This window comes from Carlito syrichta, unplaced genomic scaffold (genome assembly GCF_000164805.1).
Source record: "Carlito syrichta isolate Samal-C Ts95f unplaced genomic scaffold, Tarsius_syrichta-2.0.1 Scaffold287649, whole genome shotgun sequence".
NCBI classification, from domain to species: domain Eukaryota; kingdom Metazoa; phylum Chordata; class Mammalia; order Primates; family Tarsiidae; genus Carlito; species Carlito syrichta.
In genome coordinates this window covers 328672-345999 of record NW_007231745.1, presented here as the reverse complement: position 1 = coordinate 345999, position 17328 = coordinate 328672, and the positions used below count along the sequence as shown (strand labels likewise).

The 17328-nt window shown below is 46.9% G+C and overlaps 1 protein-coding gene across 2 annotated transcripts in view; it reads left to right on the top strand.

Moving 5' to 3' along the window:
- Positions 1-17328, top strand: part of HDAC4 (histone deacetylase 4) — a 113350-nt gene that overhangs the window by 15319 nt on the left and 80703 nt on the right. For both annotated transcript variants that reach the window (XM_008052897.1, XM_008052896.1), the window contains exons 3-6: positions 5122-5253; positions 9416-9528; positions 13742-13858; positions 13941-14139. In XM_008052897.1, the coding sequence (XP_008051088.1) occupies positions 5122-5253; positions 9416-9528; positions 13742-13858; positions 13941-14139 (561 nt within the window). The remainder of the gene's footprint in view (positions 1-5121; positions 5254-9415; positions 9529-13741; positions 13859-13940; positions 14140-17328) is intronic.

Sequence of the window (17328 nt, the reverse complement as noted above, 5' to 3'; positions counted from 1 at the left end):
CCATCAGTGCTAAGTGGATGGTGTTTAATGGCAATTTGTTGATCCATTTTTTTTGTAGGGGGGTTCATGTTGCTTTGTGGGCACACTGTATTTGTTACTTGCAATCCTATGTGCTAAAAATTATATGTGTTAAAAAATTATATTGCAGTCTGTCTTTTGTGTCTTTAGAATTATCATTTTATTTTTACCAAAGTAAATAAATGTACATAAATCACAGACCCTGATATTCACGATGGGAAAGCAGCTGTCCCAGCACCACCCACACTACAGCCTTACTGGTGACAACGTGTGTCGTGTCCACAGCAAAACCTCAGAGCACACCTTGGCTGTGTTTCCTTGCTTGTAGAACTTTTCCTGAAGTTGATCGTCATTTTCATCTGCTTAGTCTTTTTCATCTGCTGTAGTTTATTAATACAGGCCTACATTTAGGCAGACCTAGGAGATACTTCTTGCACAGCCAGGACAGCAGGCATCCTGCAGTTCTGCTGGGCCTGGGAGACAAGACTCTCGGCCCCACTGCTCAGTGTGTCCGGACAATCTGCTCTCCAGGACCCCCAGTGCCCCACACCCTCCATCCAGGAACCTTCCTCCTTCCCTGGGTTCTTTGGACTTGCCCTCCTCCCTCACCCTAACTGAGCACATCTTCCAGTAGCTCCCTGGGGAATTACATGTGAAACTTGAGTTTTCAAAGTCCCTGTTTGCTGGGAAATCTCTTTAATCCATTCCTACTTGTTTGACAGTTTGGTCGGGTACCCACATCATCTTCCTGCATTGTTTCAGGCCATCGTCTTGTGTCAGAGAATCCAAAGCTGTTCTCAAGTTTGATCCTTTGTCCCCAGAGCCCTGAAGCAATTCATTGCCCACTGGATGAGGATCTGTGACCTCCGTGTCCCCGGACTGTGGGCTCCCTTGACACCAGCCCCTCCCTCAGATAGAGGAGTTTGTCTTGAATTATTGTTAGTCTTTTTTCTCCACTGTATTTATTCTCTTGTCTCCTGGGGTTTTCATTCACTTGATTTTGACCTTTGTACTCTCATTTTTCATCTTTTTATCTCCTTATTCTCCTTTCTGAAAATTCTCAACTTTTTCTTGAATTTCTTCTTCCAGCACTTTAATTTGTGTTCTCCTGGCTTTATCCTCTGTAAAATTCACCTCACTGTTGGTAGTTTCAGGGAAGAGCACCATGGACATGTGCATCCTCCCTCTAGCCTCACCTGCCTGCCTCCTGCCACAGCGATGCTGTGAACATTCTATGTTGCTCAGTCAGCAGGTCCTTTCCTTGCTGGCTCCTGGACATGGCGTTCAGCTCACAAAGAAATTGCCCTCTTCACTCTTGCCAGGTGCATGCATGTACCCTCTTTAAACCCACCTGTTCAATAGTTGAAGCGTTCCTACTCCGAGAGTTGTCTTCTGCTGTGACTGACTCTCAAGGGGAAAAAAAAGCAGTTTATAAAATTGGTGCACAGTGTTTGAGTTAGGGAAGACAAGCTGGAATTGCTGCTTTTTCTTTATTTATTTATTTATTTATTTTTTTAGTTGAAATCTCACTCTCTCCCCAGGCTGAAATGCAGTAGTACAGTCACAGCTTACCACAGCCTGACCTCCTGGGCTAATTTTTTGATTTTTTTTTTTTTTTTTTTTTTCTGTAGAGACGAGGTCTTGCTATGTTGCTGAGGCTGGTCTCAAACTTCTAGGTTCAAGAAAGCCTCCCTTCCTGACATACTGAAGTGCTGGGATTACAGGCTTAAGCCACTACACCTGACCTGGAATTGCTTCATGTTGGCAGATGCAGGCACAGGTGCTAGAGATTGTGTGGAATTTTAAGGTTATCTTCCTTAATTGTCATTTACTTGTTTGTCTTTAAGAGAAACATTCCGCCTGCTGCCTGCACATACATTGAGTTCAGGAATAAGGTTAGCATCCTTCCTAGCCTTCACCTTCACTGGCAGGGAGCTACTCCTCCAAGATGCCTCTCGCCCGATGCTTGTTGAGTTTCATCAGCTTACCTGCAGCCTGTTAGAGGCTTCTAAATCCAGTTCCTATGGCTCCTCGCATGGCCACACCGGGTGTGAAATGAGTTTTGGTGGCCCTCAGGTGCTCTGAAGGAGCCATTGCACTGGGCTGGCATACAGTAACCTTCTGCGCCTCCTATCCTTGTTACCAGATGCAGACTCACCTGCATCCTATGCTTTGACTGCCTGTGACAGGCATTCTGCAAGCGTTAAGAAATCCATGTTCGAATAGCTGGAACTGTAGGTCACTTGTCTTCTCTTTGGAGTTTAACCCATGTCAGCTTGTAAGTTGTCCTGACTGGAAGTGATCAGAGAAAAAGCCTTTTGCAGAGAAAGCTGAGGGAAAGCAGGAAGCAGGAAGGCTGCAGCTCACAGGCCCTTCCAGCTCAGCCTGTGAAGACAACCCTGACAGCAGACACTGAGATGTCCCCTCACATATGGCTCCCCAGGGGCTGCCTTCTGCCCCACAGGTTTTTTCATCCTCTCCATTGAAGCCCAATCTGGGTTCCCTGGGTCAGGGCTCCTTTCTTTTCTGTCCACATGTCTGCTGCTCAGTCCGTTCTCCCCATCATTGGTGGCTCTGTTTGTCTGGTAGATTCCATGGGCGAATCAAGGTCCTAAGGAACCCCATAGGCAGGTTCCTGGCCTCACACCGTGCTGTCCCCTGGCAGTGCCGGTGTGGTATCATGGAGCCTTCTGGTTGGTGCCAGCCAACTTGCAGGCAGGACTGCTCCAAAGAGTCCCATTGAGTTTAACGCTCCAGCATTGCCATTTTGAAGTTCTTCATCGTGTTTGAACACAAGGCCAGCCCTCATTTCCACTTTGCTGTGGGTCCTTTGCATTAGGTAGTAGGTCCTGGCTTGAGATGGGGCTGTGCAGGGAGAGGTGGTGAGTCCTGCCCCACATCTGCCTTACAGAAGGAGGGGGCAGCCACCTCCAGGAGAGCACTGTGTGTTCAACTAGCGTCAACGAGACCAGGCAGGTGTTCAGGTGGCAGGGGGACAGAACATGGGTGAGGGGACAGAATAATATCAGATAGTGGCATGGCTGCTATGAGGAAAACGGGGCAGTGGGGCTGTGGTAGGGGCAGCATGGGAGGCAAGGAAACCTGGGCAGGGGAGGCAGGTCAGAGGAATGCAGGGGCCTTTCCTGTCGATTCTGTCACATCAGGAGTCTGGGGTCCTGAGTGGGGTCGTGGGAGGATCTGATATCTTATGCTAATGACCTGTCTGGTGCTTTGACTGTGTAGTAGCCTCCAGTCCATCTCACAGAGACCTGCAAGGCCTAGGGGAGGACAGGGTGCTGGGCTGCAGTGGTTTGGCCAGCCTGGAGTGGCCTGGAGTGACCCTGCTATACCCTGCCTCCTGATGTGCACAGCCTGCTCCATGGCAGCAGGACAACCCCCAAGAGAGGCCCCTCCCACACAGGGCCAGGGACCACTGTGCTCCATTCTGCTGATGTACATGCCCAATCTCAAAAGTGGCTCCTCTTCACAGTCTGCAGCTTCTGTCCCAGCAAGTGGCAGCAGAGCCCATGTGGGCTGCAGTGGAGGTCTTGGTGGTGGGAGAAGAGGTATTATTTTCTTGCCTAGTAATCAAGTGGGGTCTTTGGCTTGACTTTGTTTTTTGTTTTAAACAATGACAAGAAACCCATTGTAGGAATGGAAGTGTGAATCTACACTTACTGCACAGGCACACATGTTAAGAACAGAAGTGGGCCCTCTTCTTCAGCCAGTGGAGAGGCAGGCTTGTGCTTGAATCCTTCATCTGTCATCATCTGGGTCTTCAGTGCTGCAGAGCAGGCGGGCATCACTCCCCCAGAGCAGTCTGGGGATCTTGAAGAGTCTGACAGCTTCTTAAAGTACATCTTTGATTTCTCTGAGAAGCCTGATTTAGGGAACCTGCTTCTCCCATCTCTTCCCAAGACCCACAAAACACCTTCCCCTGCCTTGTTGCCTCCTTCAGAGTGGAGTAGGTCCAGAGCCACCCACATGTCCCAAAGGGTGGGGTCACTCATGACCTGATTCTCATAACCCAAACCCATCTTAGTTCTGATTCCAGAGGAAAGCTTCACTCACTGCTTGTTGCTCTGAAAGCAGTGAACTTCCTGTTTCAGAAAGATTAAAAACAGCAGGGTGCTGGTTTTAAAAAAGAGAGACATAAAACCTCACTAATTTGCAAATCTACAAGTGGCAGGATCTTGCACGTATTGTAGTCAAGTAAAAGCTCAAAACTCTAAGACAGGAATTACATACCTCTGGCGGTAGTGTCACTGATGTCCCAGGCTCTGAAAGCCCATGACTCTGCTCCATAGGGTTGGAGCTTCTTAAGCCTCTTCCAAAGCCTCCCAATTACCAGCACCACTGGAGCATCCCACCATGTGCTCAAGGTGTGGGCTCCAGGTACAGAGGAACTGGACACGAGGGTGGGCTTGATGTCACAGAGCAGAGCTGTTCACAAAACCATACTATGCCAACGCCTATGTGCTGAGCTGGGGTGAAATGGAGGGCAGCGTGTATGACCCACTCTCAGGGGATGAGAATTGGCTTGGCTTCTCCTCCCATTCAGGGAGTAGGACTGGCACCCCCTGCTGTGGGTGCCTCACTGACCTTTCACAGATGTGGCTATATGTTGGTGACCAAGAAAATGTGTAGCATAGAAGCCCTTAATGATTCATGTTTGTCAGTTTTTCTCAGATGTTAAAGCAACACAGCTAGAGTGACATGGATGAATTATCTACAATGTTATTTATTTATGAGACCTCACAGCTCGCCGGCTTCCTGCTGTGCCCAGTGAATTAGGCCATGGGTCTTCTTTCCCGTCTATGGGTAGACGTGGTAGCGGCGTTACTTTATGAAGATGCTACCAGCATCGTAGAACCCTGTGTCCCTGGGAATTAAGCCCAAGCATCCAATGTATTCATTGTTTGAGACTGATGAGTGAAACTGGAATCCCCTGCCCACAGGTCTTGTGAGTGTCCTTGGGTCTCCCTGGAGCTGAACGTCCATGTGCAGCGAATATTTACCTCGTGTGCATGTTTGTAAACCACCCCCGTGATCACCTTGAACTCTGTTGTGTCAGCCTGACTGTAGTGACATCTTTCTCTGCAGCTTCTGAACCCAATCTGAAGTTGCGATCCAGGCTAAAGCAGAAAGTGGCTGAAAGGCGGAGCAGCCCCCTGTTACGCAGAAAAGATGGGCCCGTGGTCACTGCTCTGAAGAAGCGTCCGTTGGATGTCACAGGTACGTCAGCCAAGCAGGTCTTGCCACCTCTGGCTTCTCTGTGAGGTGTCCCTGGTGCAGTCAGTGTCTCTAGGGTGCCTCTGAAAAATCATGTCCCTGTGTGACACTGTCGGCCCCCAATGTGACCTTGTTCCCATGGCACTGCAAGTGCCAGGCCCAGTGTACCAGGGTTGGTGACGTAAGAGTCTCCAGCCAAGTCCTTGCTGCCAGCGCTAGTCACTCAGAGCTGGTTTTGATGGGGCCCAGGTATAGGAGAGGGATCTGGCTTGGTGCTGCGGGAGATGTTTATGAGGAATGTTAAGTTGAGGTTTCTCTGAAGGAGTTTTAACCGACCCTGTCCTATTAGTGGTGGATCACACATCCTTCCCTCCTCTCCACTGCCCGCCAAGCAATGTCTGAACTGCCGGAGAGTTTTGAAGTCTTCTCTGCCAGAGTGGCCATCAACTGGGCCGAGGGAAAAAGCCAGGAGCAAAATTGTTTCTGCTTCATCTTGGTAGACATGATGAGGTTGGCCCCATCTAGTGGTGGACGCACAGAAGGATGAACAGGCAGAGCCTGGTCCAAAGGAGTACCTGCCCTCTTGAGGACATATCCCCACCCTGAGGCAACCCCACTCCCCCAGAACACACCTTCCCCACTGCTCCTGAAATCGTAGCACCAGGATGAGGGGCTGCTCAGAGGTGGACTGGAAACAGGAGGGCAGTGAACATATTTGCACAACATAGTGCTCCGAATTTGAAGGCCAAGGCTCTTGGTGGCTGGTCTGTGAATTGCAGGGTTCCAGTGTGTTCCGAGGAACATATTGTTGTCCCAGGAAAGAATAAAAGGACGGTGTCCTCTGTGTGTGAGCATCTAGCATCTCCCAAGGACTCTGGGCAGCACGAGGAGAGCCAGGCCTCCCTCCTCAACATGGAGGCCTACTGTGCCTTGTGCCCTGCCCACCTCTGCTTTAGGGAATCTTAGCCCTGTCCAGGGGCCTGGCTCTGGATATTTGTGGATTTGTATGAAAAAGAGCCTGACAGCTTCCTACCATAGGGAACACCATTCTTGTCTTTTTTTTTTTTTGAGTTGGAAGTTTCTTTCCTCTAAGAGACCTTGTGTAGAGAGATCAAGAAATGTCATAATCTGAAATCTCACCAAATCTAACTGGGGAAGATTTAGTTTAAATAAGGTTTCATGTGAATTAAAAACTCCGAAACACAAATGCAGCCTAATTTCCTTTAAGCAGTGTCTTACTTGGCCAGCTCTAATGGGAGATGAACCCTTGCATTTTTTTAGTAACAGTTGGTAAGATGGAGTGTCTACCAAGTGTTAAACTTGGTTTTTATGTTGTCAGTTAGTGACTACTGAATGCTGTTTGTGAGTCAGCAGCAGGCTGGGCACAGAAATAATGAGAAGAGGTTCTTGCCTTCAAGTAGTTTATGATCTAATTTGAGAAACAAGCCTATCTCACACGAGACATGTGAAGAATCATGTGTGACAGGACCTGAGTAATACTGAACTATGTCCTAGAGAAAGTCCACACTGAGGAACCCAGGGGCAGGGGAGGTCAGCAGCAGTCACACTGAGCCAGACCGAGCTTTGGAGAAGGTATTTTTGTGCTGGGACTTGGTGGATGTGTATGGTTAGGACAGAGACAGAGGGTTGTACATATTCTGGTTGGCACAGGCACGGCAGCCGCCATGGTGGGGAGGATACTCTGAATGGAGCTGTTTTCCAACAGACAGAAAACAAGGGGTTCTGGGAGGGAGTCCTAAATAGAGCAGTCGAACCTCTCCAAGGAGGTTCTGGGGAGGCAGTGATGATTCTTGAACAGAAGAGAGCTAGATCCAGGGAGATTCAAGAGTACTAGGAGTCAGGCTCAGGGGGCAGGCTGGATTTATACTCGCCTTTGTCTTGTTGTTAGTTATCTGTGTATGTTGTAGAACACAAAGAAGAAAATAAGTTACCTACATGCACACTGTCTACAGTAACTGCTGTTCACAATTTCATGTATTTTCTTCCATCTTTTTTCTGTGCATTCCTTTACTTAGTTGAATTCATACCATCTTTCTCTGCAAGCTCATATCCTTTTTTCACTTGATATGAGCCACAAGCATTTTTTTAAGCACCTCTAATGGTATTTCCATTTTGCTGATATAAATAATACCATTATGATTATGCATTTATATTTATTTTCTTAAGCTGATTCCTGGAAATAGATTGAAAAAATATTAACATCATTGAGTTAAAAGCTGGGTGGGAAGTTAGATATCCATTTTTTATTACCCTAAAAAGTTGTCCCAGTTGTCCACACACATGCATGAGAGTGCTTATCTGGTGACTTTATGAGGAGGCACACGTTTAAAGGAAAATTTATTGGAACTTGGTATGTAGCTGGACACAGGTCAACACAGGGAGCAGGGGTTGAGGCAGGGCCAGAGATGGGAGGGTTAGAGGGGCATGGAGAAAGCAAATCCTATTTTCCTGAGGGGAATGTAAACACCTGCTCAGTGGCATCCCAGTGGTTCCCAGTTAAAGTGCAAACAAGCATGATTCACCACAGAAAGAAGTCAACCTCTAGATTATATTTGGTGGGAGTGAGAGAGAGACAGAGAAAGAATAAAAAGAGGAGGGAACAGGGTGGGGACCAGGTTCTGTGCTTATTGTCAGTGCCTGCGACAGTGAGCTAACCCCATGCTTATTTGAGCTCCAGGGAGCAGTAGGAATAAGCTCTTGAGTGAACACAGCCATTTGCCCTCTAGAGGTTTAGATATCTGCTGTTGAGGGTGACAGAGGAGCCCGAGTGTCCCTGGGTGGAGCTGGGTCAACAGAGGAAGCAAGCACTCACAGTACCACTAGATCGAGTTGGATGTGTGTATGCCTTTGACATCTCCCTTGTGTTGGGTGACCTGGGACAAGTGATATAACTGCTCTGTACCTCAATTTTCTCTTCTGTGCTATGAAGGCAACGATAATACCTTCCTCAAAGAGCTATGGAGGTGAATGAGCTAATAAGAGCAGAGCTTGGAGCCAAATTTATCAGGTCAGGAGAGCTGTGGGTTATATTTGGAGCCATTTTTCAGAGTCACCTGCTTCCAGCAGGTTTTGGACACCATGTGAGTAGCAGAGTAAACACCTACATGCTCATGGGCTCCAGGGGACAGGGGCAGTAAGCAGTCCATGGAAGAGCTTTTGCTGGGAACTGGCCCACCTCCCAGCTCAGCTACCTACCTTGAGCAACCTGCTTAGGGCAAATGTCCTTCAGTGTCTTCACTGTGCCATTTCTTCCTAACCCCTGTGTGCTGCACAAGTCTATCTTTGGACTGCGACTATAAGCAATCAGTGTTATTGTTGAATGGTAGACACCTAGAATTTTCAAGGCAAATGGCTCATGTTGTGTTTTCCTCAGAAAGCTTTAATCAGATGATGCCATTGTTAAAATGCCATTAAACCAAACATATAAAAAGCTAGCTACCCAAACCCTTTGGATAATATTGAGAATCACAGAGGCTTCCCCAGTGTGTACACATGAAACACAACAGCCTCCTCTAGACACGCAGGAGCTCTGGGTTAGACCTGGCTCCTTTCCTGAGTCATGGCTTGCCAGGTTCCAGTCACTTCAACATTTGGAGGTACTTTAAGAATACATTGGTGTGTGTTTTCAAATAACACTGATCGGTCACAAAAGCCACTAGCTGTATTTTCCCCTGGATGTGTGCTGTTATGTAGGGAAAATGAGAGGATTAAGTGCAGAGTGAACACTAATGGTAGGTTGCTGTATTCCAAAAGAAACTTTTTTTAGTGAGCACAGTCCATTTGACCTTTCACTGTTCAAAGTCATTTGGCTTCTGTGTTTCTTGGTCTTCTGTTGTTAGATTATTAGAAAGTGTTTAAAGATTTATCTTTCTGGTGTTTAAAATCATATTGAAAATCAAAAGAGGTGTAAAACTGGTAATGTGCATGCCCTAAAAGCCAAAGGTACAGTCAGTGGCAAAACCAGAAATTAGCATCACTTTCCCTGGTTTGGAACCACAAACACTCTCTTTCTTGCTGGGATTTCTGCCAGTTGCAAGCTTGCAAGCAGAGATCCATGAAAGGCAGAGAGACCACTCAGGCCACAGGTAAGCATGACCCACCCGTGCACAGAGTGATGCTCACCATGGTGTTTCTGCCTTCACAGACTCCGCATGCAGCAGTGCCCCAGGCTCTGGGCCCAGCTCGCCCAACAACAGCTCCGGGAATGTCAGTGCCGAGAACGGGATAGCACCTGCGGTCCCCAGCATCCCAGCCGAGGTCGGTGCCAAGCATTTCTGTGCTGTGTTCTGCACTGAGTCAGATTCAAAAGATTGATGTGCTTGAAATGACCCCACCGTGCACTTGCCCCTCACTCTTGACTTTCCAATTTGGGGTGAGGGAAACTGACACGTGTCATCCTGAAGAAGACCCATTTGGCCTTTACCCTCTTGCCATCCATTCATCATAAATGTCTCCTTTAAATAAGAAGACATTAGTCCCAGATACGTCAGAGACAACTCTGAACCCAGTCCTTTCTCCTGGCTTCTTCCAGAGCATGTTTTGTTAGGTGGCATCACAGCACAATCCCCCATGCATTCGACACTCTGGGTGGATAGGACCCTTGCTGCCCAGCTCACCATGGTCGCCAGAATTCCATATAGTGGCTGGGAGACAGTGGGCAAATGGGAATATTTGCAGAGTGAGATTTAAAATATTTATTTTGTATTGAGAAATACACAACTTGAAATGTGGGCCAACAAACCATTTGTCAAAGCAGAGTGTCACCCATGGTCAGTAATACAAGGGCCAGCCGATGCCAGAGGAGCAGTTCTCAAGGCATTGCAGGAATGAGAAGTCTCAGACCACAGGGCTCAGCACCCCTAGTCCCCTACCTTCATGAGACCCCAAAGGGGCTTTGGCAAACTAGAGTAGGATCAGAGAGGGCTCTGGTATCCCTTGGAGAGAATAATGTCAGAGACATAAGAGCTTAGCAGAGAGGAGGGTGGAAGGATGTCAAGGCTGACAGTCGTACCCCTGATGGGACCTGGGTCGGGGGACTTTCTTGGAGCAGCAGGTCCTGAAACCCTCACTCCACATTCATGGCGCTCCTTTATTCATACCCTGTGTCTATTCCACAAGTTTCTGGAGTGCCCTGTGCCAGACCCAGAGATGGAGCCTGGCAGGCAGCTGAGGGCCCTCTCCACACAGCAGCCCCACTGATGAGGAAAGGCAGGTATCAGCCAGGACATGGAGAGGAGGGGCCTTCACATGGCTGAGTGGTACCGTGGACTGGGCCAGGGGTGACTACGTGGGGCAGGGCTGCTTCGGCAGTGAGCCTTCTGATGAATTGAACCAGAAATGCCGTCTGCTTTGTGGGGCAGAGAGTTCTGTTGAGTGGGAGGTTCTTTTTGAATTCTCTCTAACTCACAGAAGACTATAATTTATTAAATATAGCTATTACTTTCCTTCTTAAATATTTAGAAATGAATCCTGCCCTTCCAAGGGTTGACAGATCTTAGTTGGGATACACAAGCCCAAGTCCTTAGCGTTTTCAAATTTCTAGACCCTTTACGTATAACAAGATTTTTGGCAACTAGTATTATTGCTAGAAATGAATTTTGTAGTACCACCTCTAGGCTACTTAATTTTCATTTTTTCTTATTCTTTGTACTTTAGACATCTGTTTATTTTATTACCTCTCTTCTTCATCCTACCAACTTTAGTACTTATTTAGATGGTTAGAAGTTTTAACAGTCCTTCTGTATGACTGAGGTCACAGCTGAGGTCTACTAGTAATAAGCCTTAGAATGCAACCTGGAAATGACTTCCTACCCTGTGATGTTAACACTGGTTATGTCTTGTTGATCATAGTCATAGATACTTGTTTCTATTTAAATAAGTGGACAATCATGTACATGATAGTTAATATTGTAACAGTGCCTTGCTTGGGTGAATCTGCATGGTTCCAGTTAGGTGTCAATTTTATGAATCATGCTGTGTAATTTAAGCTACTGTAAATTAATACAACATGTAAGAGGAATCATAAGAAATACGAAAAGTTCAATTGTTTGCATTTCACATCAGATAGTCATTATGATAAGCAGAGGTAGCCTTTGAATGTTTGACCACATGTGGATGTCCTTTGTGGATTTCCAGCATCATTAGAATCGGATGACTTTTGAGAACTTCATGCTTCCTGGCCAAGGAAGCCAAGGCCAGCTTTTCATTCTCATGTGTGTAGAGGCAGCAAACCTGCCCAGAGGAGGGGGAATCTCATGCAGAAGCAGAACATGGCAGGAGTAGGGATCTCCCAGCCAAGCTCTTAACACCTCCTTTTGCTCTTGACTCTGGGAGCCCCCATAGAAACACTACTGTATCTTGAAGACTCCTGGACCCAGAGAAGCCCAGCATCCTCTACACCACCTCCCTTGCAGGGAGGAAGCAGGGCTCTAAGAACCAGAGGGATGTTCCACAGGGGCTCAGAGAACAGTTCCTGTGGTGCTGCTCCATCTAATTAAAACACTGCATGTCATTTGAGCGTGTGCAGCAGGTACTCAGACCTTGGGCCCCTGGACATTCTAAGAGTTTCCGAGTGCCTCTCCCTGGAAGCTGATGAGCACATCATAGGGTGGATGGAGCTCCATGTGGCTCCTTCCTGCACGATCATCCCAAAGACAGCAGACACCAAAATGCCCTGTGACTTTTCATCTGGACCAATCGATATAACCAAGTAATTTTCAGAAGGTTGATTTATTTCTAAAAATAAATTGGGTAAAAAAATGAATAAATAAAACCTTGGTTATAGAGGCTGTAAGATTATAACTTTGCAAACGTTAGAATGTCTGCTTATTTTGTTCCCAAATCATTGTGATACAACAGTCGTGCTTTTCTGTCAATCTCAAGCATTTCCTCTAAAGCATAACTTACTGATGTTTCTTTCACGTTAACAAAAAAATTTTTTTTGTCTAGGGAAAATGCTTTTCACAGAAGCTCTTTAATCATTACTTATACAGTTTAATATGTGAGCAAATCTAAAGGTAGTTGAAGCATTTTTCTTTGGGACAAGACACTGTAAGCTGCTTTAAGTGAAAAAGCTGTGCCTTTTACAGGTTCAGCATGAGCATAAACATTTGTTAGGCTGAGCATTTTTAATATACCGGTTGGCAACTTGTATATCTTCTTTTGAGAAATATCTGTTCAGATTCTTTGCCCACCCTTTCTCTCTCTCTCTCTCTCTCTCTCTCTCAATTTATTGTTTTTGGGACATAGTCTCACTGTTACCCAGGTTGAACTACAGTGTCATGATCATAGCTCACTGCAGCCTTGAATGCCTGGCTCCAGTGATCCTCCCAAGTAGCTAGGACTACAGGCATGTGCCACCACACACAGCTAATTTTTTTAAAAATTTTTTGTAAAGACAGGGTCTTCCTATGTTGTCCAGGTTAGTCTGACACTCCTGGGCACAAGCAATCCTCCCTCCTCAGCCTCCCAGATTGCTGGGATTATAGGCCTGCCTGCTATTTAAGGGGATTATTTGGGTTTTTTGTTGTTGAGTTTGAGATCCATGTATGTTCTGGATATCAGTTCCTTGTCAAATGAACAGTTTGTGAGTATCTTCTCCTATTAAACAGGTTGTCTTTTCACTCTATTGTTTTCTTTACTGTACAGAAGCTTCTTAGTTTAACATAGTCCCGTTGTCTATCTTTGGTTTTGGTGCCTGTGCTTTTGAGATCTTAGCCATTAACTATTCCACAATAGCCAAGATATGAAATCGACCTAGGTGTCCATCAATGAATGAATGGCTAAAGAAAATGTAGTATATATTTATACACAATGGAATACTATTGAGCAATAACAAAGGATGCAATCCTGACATTTGCAGCAGCATGGGTGCAACTGGAGGTCATTTGGTTAATTGAAATAAGCCAGACCCAGAAAGACAAATATAGCATGTTCTTACTTATGGGGGGAGATGTTCTCATTTATATTAACCTTCATCAGTCCAACACATTGCCAGTTTTGTAATCATTATCTGCCTTTTATATGAGGAGGGGTTTTTTGGTTGGTTTTTTGTTTGTTTGCTTTTATCAGTAATTATCTCTTTGGTTTATGTCTTCGATGTCATCTTTGGAAAGACATTCCCGACTCCAAAAATGTATTTTTAACATATTATGCTTATTTTCTTCTGCTAGTGAGTAAGCAAATTAAATAAAAATAAACTAGATGACAACAGACACAGTGGCAGAAGAAGGGTTCATTTCACCGGGGAATACATTCATGAGCCGTGAATTGTGTTTCCTCCTTGTGGTATGCTTTAAAATTCCAGGCTTGTCTATCTGCTATAATATGTTAAATACCTGTTTGCACTCAAGTGTCTCGAGATCAGCTCGGTCTGCCTGGGAGCATTTCTCTTGTCATTTTTCTGGTGTGTGTTGCTCATGTTTGCTGGCAACAGACTGTGTGTGACCGGCATCGTGTGTTCTGTCCCCAGGCGAGTTTGGCGCATAGACTTGTGACACGAGAAGGCTCGGTGGCTCCACTCCCTCTCTACACGTCGCCGTCCTTGCCCAACATCACTCTGGGACTACCAGCCACCGGCCCTTCCACTGTAAGTGGCCTTCGTGGGGCTGTGGGACTTGGGATGGCAGTGGTGGGTCCTTCAGCCCAAGCATCCTGGCTGTGCTTTCCAGGGCACGTCCGGCCAGCAGGACGCCGAGAGGCTTGCCCTCCCCGCCCTCCAGCAGAGGATCTCCCTTTTCCCCGGCACCCACCTCACTCCCTACCTGAGCACGTCACCCCTGGAGCGGGACGGTGGCACGGCGCACAACCCTCTTCTGCAGCACATGGTCTTACTGGAGCAGCCGCCAGCACAGACACCCCTCGTCACAGGTGAGTACCAGGCAGGCACTGGCTGCCATCAGCCTTTGGAGGAGGCAGGGCCAAAAGCCTGTCCCACCCCCACGATTCCTGTGTACGTGTCCTTGTCATGTAATTTAGTCATCCTGACTATAATGAAAAACCATATCTCACACCTAAAATCAGATAGATGGTATAAAATAGATGTTAGTTACACCTGTCTGATCTCTCTAGATGGGCCACTGGCTCTTCTGATTTGGGTCCCTGTCTGGATTAAGTTGACAAGTGTTAGAATCCCAATCAGAATTGACTGTGATAGATAGTTTCTAGTAGCAGGAGAGCTTTGTACAAATGTGCACTGCCTGAGGGATGGTTATAGTTAGAAAAATAAAATTTTGAGAAAAATAGGAATTTTGTTAAGAACTTTGTTTTACATAACAACAACAGTGTAACTCCAGAAGTGATGGAACATGTGTTTTCTGTGAAAAAAAAAAAAATTCCCCACCATATGTGTCATCGTTTCACATCTTCACCCCATCTTTAGCTTTGTGCTTGGCGTCTTGGAGATCTATTTATTTCACAATCACAAGCTGAAATATCCTCAGAGCTGTACCTTGTAGTCTGGCACTTAACTTAGATGAAAACTCAAGATGCCTGGCATGTCATAGACTGGATGTAGGGTGTACAAGTCTTTGTGTCAGTTTGGGTGGGTTTGGTCCTTTTGGTTTTGTTTTCTTGTTTTGTGCTGTGTGTTTGGTTAGACAAAAGACACCTCCTTTGCCCAGACCTGGGAAGCAGCGTCTTGCTGAAGCCACATGGGGGCGAGCTTTATTTATGCTCAGGCCCCTTTCTGGTAGTTTCTCCAGAAGCCTGAATTCTTGTCCCTGTGCTGTGTAGAGCCCAGGAGCAGGCAAGTGTGACCAGGGAGTGTATCTCTCAAGCTCGGGCAGCAAGCAGAGTCGGGTGATCTCTCTGGAGTTCATCTAAAGTTGCAGCTGAATCTACCAGCTGCTCAAGATCAGATAGCAGGATTTGAGTAGTGAAGAGTGCCTGAGTGTTTATTAAAACATGGAATCTGCCTGGTCCTTTAGGATTCTTGGGATTTGCCTTACCAGAGATGTGTCTATTATTCCTCTTCTTTCCTCTCTAAATCAGTGTATTATCCATGATTAAATAGCATGCATAATCTTGTGTATCTTGTGTATCTCAGATTCTTGGAAAACAGCCTTTTTAATAGAACTTTAGAAACAATGTTGCATAAATCCCACCTCTCCAATAGATTTAGATTTGCTGATCTCAGCTTCCTCCTACAGTTGGTAGCGTTGCTGCTTCCCCCCTTATGTGTAGTCCGGTGCCCTTTTCTTATGAGAATGGTTCACCTGTTGGTGTGGGCACTCCCTGGTGCATCATCCCCAGGCCCTGTGGCATCGGGGCACCCACACACAGCTGCCCCAGCTTGTTCCAGTCCTGCTTTTGCACTCTGTGCCCAGCCAGGCCATATAACCTTACTGCCTCTGCTTTGATGTGTGCCAACCTCTAATATTTGCAAGCCCCTTCTTTCCTGCATGACCTCCCCACATTGCTGCTGGTTGTCCTGAGCACCTCAGAATTAGTTCCATCATCACAGAATTAGTCCTGTGGGTGCTGTGTGGTTTAGCCACACAGACGACTCCATCCCAGCTTCACCTCCCTCTGTGGCCTTGGGAACTCTCTTGTTCTCTGAGTGCCTCATTTTCCTATCTGTGAAGTGGGGGTACTGAGAGGATCCGCCTCAGAGTCTGATGAGGGTTAAATGGGTTTTGTATTCACATAGGATGGTGCCTTGCAACCCTTTAGGTGCTGATGTTGTGGTTGTGGTGGTTGCTTGTGTTTAGTCTTCCTACATTTTCTCACTTCCTTCAGCTGGTCCCAGTCTATCCTTCCCAGTGTCTCCTGGGCCCTCCTGTCACCCTCTCTATGAGCAGGACCCAAATTCCAGGTCTGTTGAGATCCCACCATCCCCCTGTGGGAAGAAGCCTCCTGAGCATGTCTCTGCCTCTCTAGCCTGTCCTCCCATAGCCACAGACTCTCCTGGATGGACCGGGGGCTCCTTTGTTGACTAGAGCAGTGCCAGCCAGTGCCAGAGTCACCAGCCACAAGTCACTATTTAAACCTAAGCTGAAAATTAAAGTCAGAATAAAAATTTTGGTTTCTTAATCACATTTGCAGTACTTCCAGTGCTCATGTGACTGAGGCGACCCTGTTGAACATTTCCATCATCACAGAAAGTTCTGGCGTCAGCGCTGGCCTGGGGTGAAATCCCAGCTGAATAGCATGGACATAAGATTCACTCGGTGGGCCTCATTTCCCTCCTCCCCTACCCAGCACACCAGCCAGACTAGCAGGCTCACCGCTGACCTGAGCACACAGCCTGTGGGACCCAGTGCTCTTTCCCAGGAGCCCTTTTTCTCCATCAGGCCCAGCTTGCCCCTTGTCCTGGGACCTCCTGTCCCTCACCCCATCAGCTTGGGCTCTTTCCCTGCCCATGTTTGCCTTACCTCATTTTGCCTCTTCGTGTAGTTTTTGCTTCATTTCTCCTGCTCAAGTCACATTAGTGATCAAGTTTTCCTGGGACTTTGTGATCCTCCCTTGATCCTCAATGGGTATTTAGTGAATGCTCCTAGGATGGAACTCAGTGAAAGTTAAGGTCTCTGGGTGACCTGGTGTCTGAGCACAGAGATTTGCTTATGTTTGTTTCTCCCCAAATTTCTGTAAGTAGTCGGCCCACAGACCTACTTTCTTGATAATTGTGATATAATATTAGAGCCAGAACAACCCTCTCATCACAAATACTGTTAAAAGATGCCTCGGAAGGAGACGGGGCTGGCTAGGACCAGGGGAGAGCCATGGCTCAGCATCTTCTGGAGCTGCCTCCCACTGACCAGATTCCTCCAGGCTGCCCCTGCCCTTGTGGCTCCAGGCAGGCTCCTTGCCACAGTCGCAGGCTCAGTGTGACTCTTACTTGTGCTCGTTTATTTGCTGATCAGGTGAGGTACTCCACAGACAGTATCTGTTTACTCATATCTTCTCTTGAAAGGAGCAGAGTACCTGGATACACACTCAGAGACATTGTCTCTAGCCAAGGAGGGCAGTGGAGCTCAGGAAACTATTCCAAGGGTGGAAAAGGAATAGTACTTAAAGAGAGCTGTGCTGCTTCTGCAGCTGGACATGTAGCTGTGGGCG